The 2,500-nt window shown below is 41.0% G+C and overlaps 1 protein-coding gene across 2 annotated transcripts in view; it reads right to left on the bottom strand.

Moving 5' to 3' along the window:
* Positions 1-2,500, bottom strand: part of NFAT (nuclear factor of activated T cells 3) — an 83,275-nt gene that overhangs the window by 15,956 nt on the left and 64,819 nt on the right. For both annotated transcript variants that reach the window (XM_086537083.1, XM_086537088.1), the window contains 2 exons: positions 2,060-2,250; positions 1,745-1,883 (listed from right to left, as the gene is read on the bottom strand). In XM_086537083.1, the coding sequence (XP_086393209.1) occupies positions 1,745-1,883; positions 2,060-2,250 (330 nt within the window). The remainder of the gene's footprint in view (positions 1-1,744; positions 1,884-2,059; positions 2,251-2,500) is intronic.

The following is a 2,500-nucleotide window of genomic DNA, read 5'->3' as shown; positions in this document are numbered from 1 at the left end:
TGATGTGGAAGGCAAATCTACAGCAAGGGAGTTTTGTGCATGTGTTACCCCATCTGATGAGGATGCAGCCTGATGTGGTCTGCATACACACCAGGCGATGAGAGGGGGGTGTTAGTGGCCCCGTCCCGTGCCCCCGACAACGCTCCTCCAGAGCCTTGCTTTTCTTGCAATGGCAGCAACTCACTCAGTAATATAGCACTCTCATTGACAATGGAAGGGCAGACTATGCAACTTTGCGGCTAGTTGTGGAGAGAGCTCTGAAAATTTAAAAGAATGCTAAAGAAAAGAAACAAAAAGTGCCACTGCAACTCTTAGATTCGAGCGGCCAGGAACCTTTGTTTTTGTCCTTTTTTTTTCTTTTGATCTTTTTTTTCTTCCTCTTCTTTCATTCTTTTTTTTTTGTCTTCTTGTATATACAACAGCAAACTCAAAATTAAAAAATCATGAATACTAGAACTAGCCACAAAGTTGTCACAGAGTAAGTAGGCACAATGATGCACTATGGACTAGCAGTCTGCCCTTACGAAGAGGGTGTAGGAGTGTCGCACCCATGCCATCATGGCCAAGCTGCCACTTGACACCAACACCTGCTGCCCTTACAAATATTTTAAAATCCTCAAGCCAAGAGGGATTAAAAAAAAAAATTAAAAAAAATATCCCACCCATCCCTTAAGACCCCCCACCCCACCCTCCCTTCTCTTGACCAGAGAGGAAACTGCAGTCCCTGGCAAGGCTCTAGAAGAGAGTGCGGGGGCGCAATGTGTGCTGGTGATTAATGGAGCCGGCCTACCTGCCTGATGCTGTTACTTGCAAACACTGTGCAAAAGGAATTGACCAGAACATAAAAACAAAATGAATAAATAAATCAATAATAAAAAAAGACTGAGACAAAACTACTTTTAAATACTGAACTCTTCTCCAGGAATGATTTGGGAAGACTGCAACAAAAGAATCACAACAAGAGATGTTATAAGATCAAGCAGGTAATCACGGGAAGAGAAGGCACTTTTCTGGAATATTTGACTATTTACTTTAATAGAGATTTACTAGTGAACCAAAAAAATATTAATCAAGTAATGATGTCTTTAAATAATTGCTCTTCAAGAAAGGTGAATGAGACAAAACTACTTTTAAATACTGAACTCTTCTCCAGGAATGATTTGGGAAGACTGCAACAAAAGAATCACAACAAGAGATGTTATAAGATCAAGCAGGTAATCACGGGAAGAGAAGGCACTTTTCTGGAATATTTGACTATTTACTTTAATAGAGATTTACTAGTGAACCAAAAAAATATTAATCAAGTAATGATGTCTTTAAATAATTGCTCTTCAAGAAAGGTGAACAAGGATTTTCAAAAAATTTATTAGTTACTACTGGGACTTGAATACAAAAGAAAAGGTTGTGGTGGGGGTGGGAGTTTGGAATGGAAGGTTGAAACTACACAGGACAATAACAATAGAGAAGAGCTTTATTTCATTCAACAAAAAGACAAGACAAACTCTTGAACAACATTTGCTCTATAAGATTTTTTTTTTTCATTTTCATTTTTCTTTCTTTCTTTCTCTTTCTTTTATATATGTATTTTTCCTTTCATTTTCTCTCTTTCTTCTTAGATTTTAAAACAATACTCAAAGCAAAAAGATTGATTGACTCCTCCTCTCCCTTCCCTTGAATGGGCCAGCACGGATGGATTGAAGCTAGAACAACAGGGGGCAGAGCCAACCACCGCCGGTTAACTTACCCTTCTTGGTCACCAGCGGATAATAGGTCAGGGAGTGGGGCTCCGACACTTTACCACCTGATGACACCAGCATCTGCACAGTCACCTCTTCCGTGATGTTCTGGTCATAATACTTGGGCACCGTCACGATCAAGTGGATCTGCATGAAAGAATGAGAAAGTGCTGGGTAAAAGCATCTTTGTGTGTGTGAGGTCACAGAGGTCTGATCTTTAATGCAAAGATAAGAGTTGTAAGAGTTATGATTTCTAACTGTCTTTAAATCAGTGAAAGAGTTATAACTTTTGCCTTTTTCTAAACTTGAAACAAGGTACTTACAGGCTGGAGAGTCTCCGGATCAGGGCTGACTTTCTCCTCCCAGATCGGCTGAGATTTGGCACCATTTTGTTGGAAAGTGACAACAGTGTCCTTCAGGAAGTTCTTCCCGAAGATGAACATCTCCTCGCCACCCATAACAGGGCACTTCTCCAGGGACTTTCGTGAGATCTCAGGTACACCGGGGGGTTGAGCTGGAAAGGGAGAAATTTTTGCATCAATACAGAAATTCACACAAATATATGTATTTATGATGCAGCATGCATGCATGTGCGCACGCACGCACACACACACACACACACACACACACACACACACACACACACACACACACACACACACACACACACACACACACACACACACACACTCACTCACACACACACACACTCACTCACTCACTCACTCACTCACTCACTCACTCACTCACTCACTCACTCACAC

The sequence above is a fragment of the Penaeus japonicus genome, unplaced genomic scaffold (assembly GCF_977035675.1).
Source record: "Penaeus japonicus unplaced genomic scaffold, GWHDUDI00000001_assembly GWHDUDI00000001, whole genome shotgun sequence".
In the NCBI taxonomy this organism is placed as follows: domain Eukaryota; kingdom Metazoa; phylum Arthropoda; class Malacostraca; order Decapoda; family Penaeidae; genus Penaeus; species Penaeus japonicus.
Note: the sequence above shows the minus strand (reverse complement) of the source record. Positions and strands in the feature narration are given on the sequence as shown.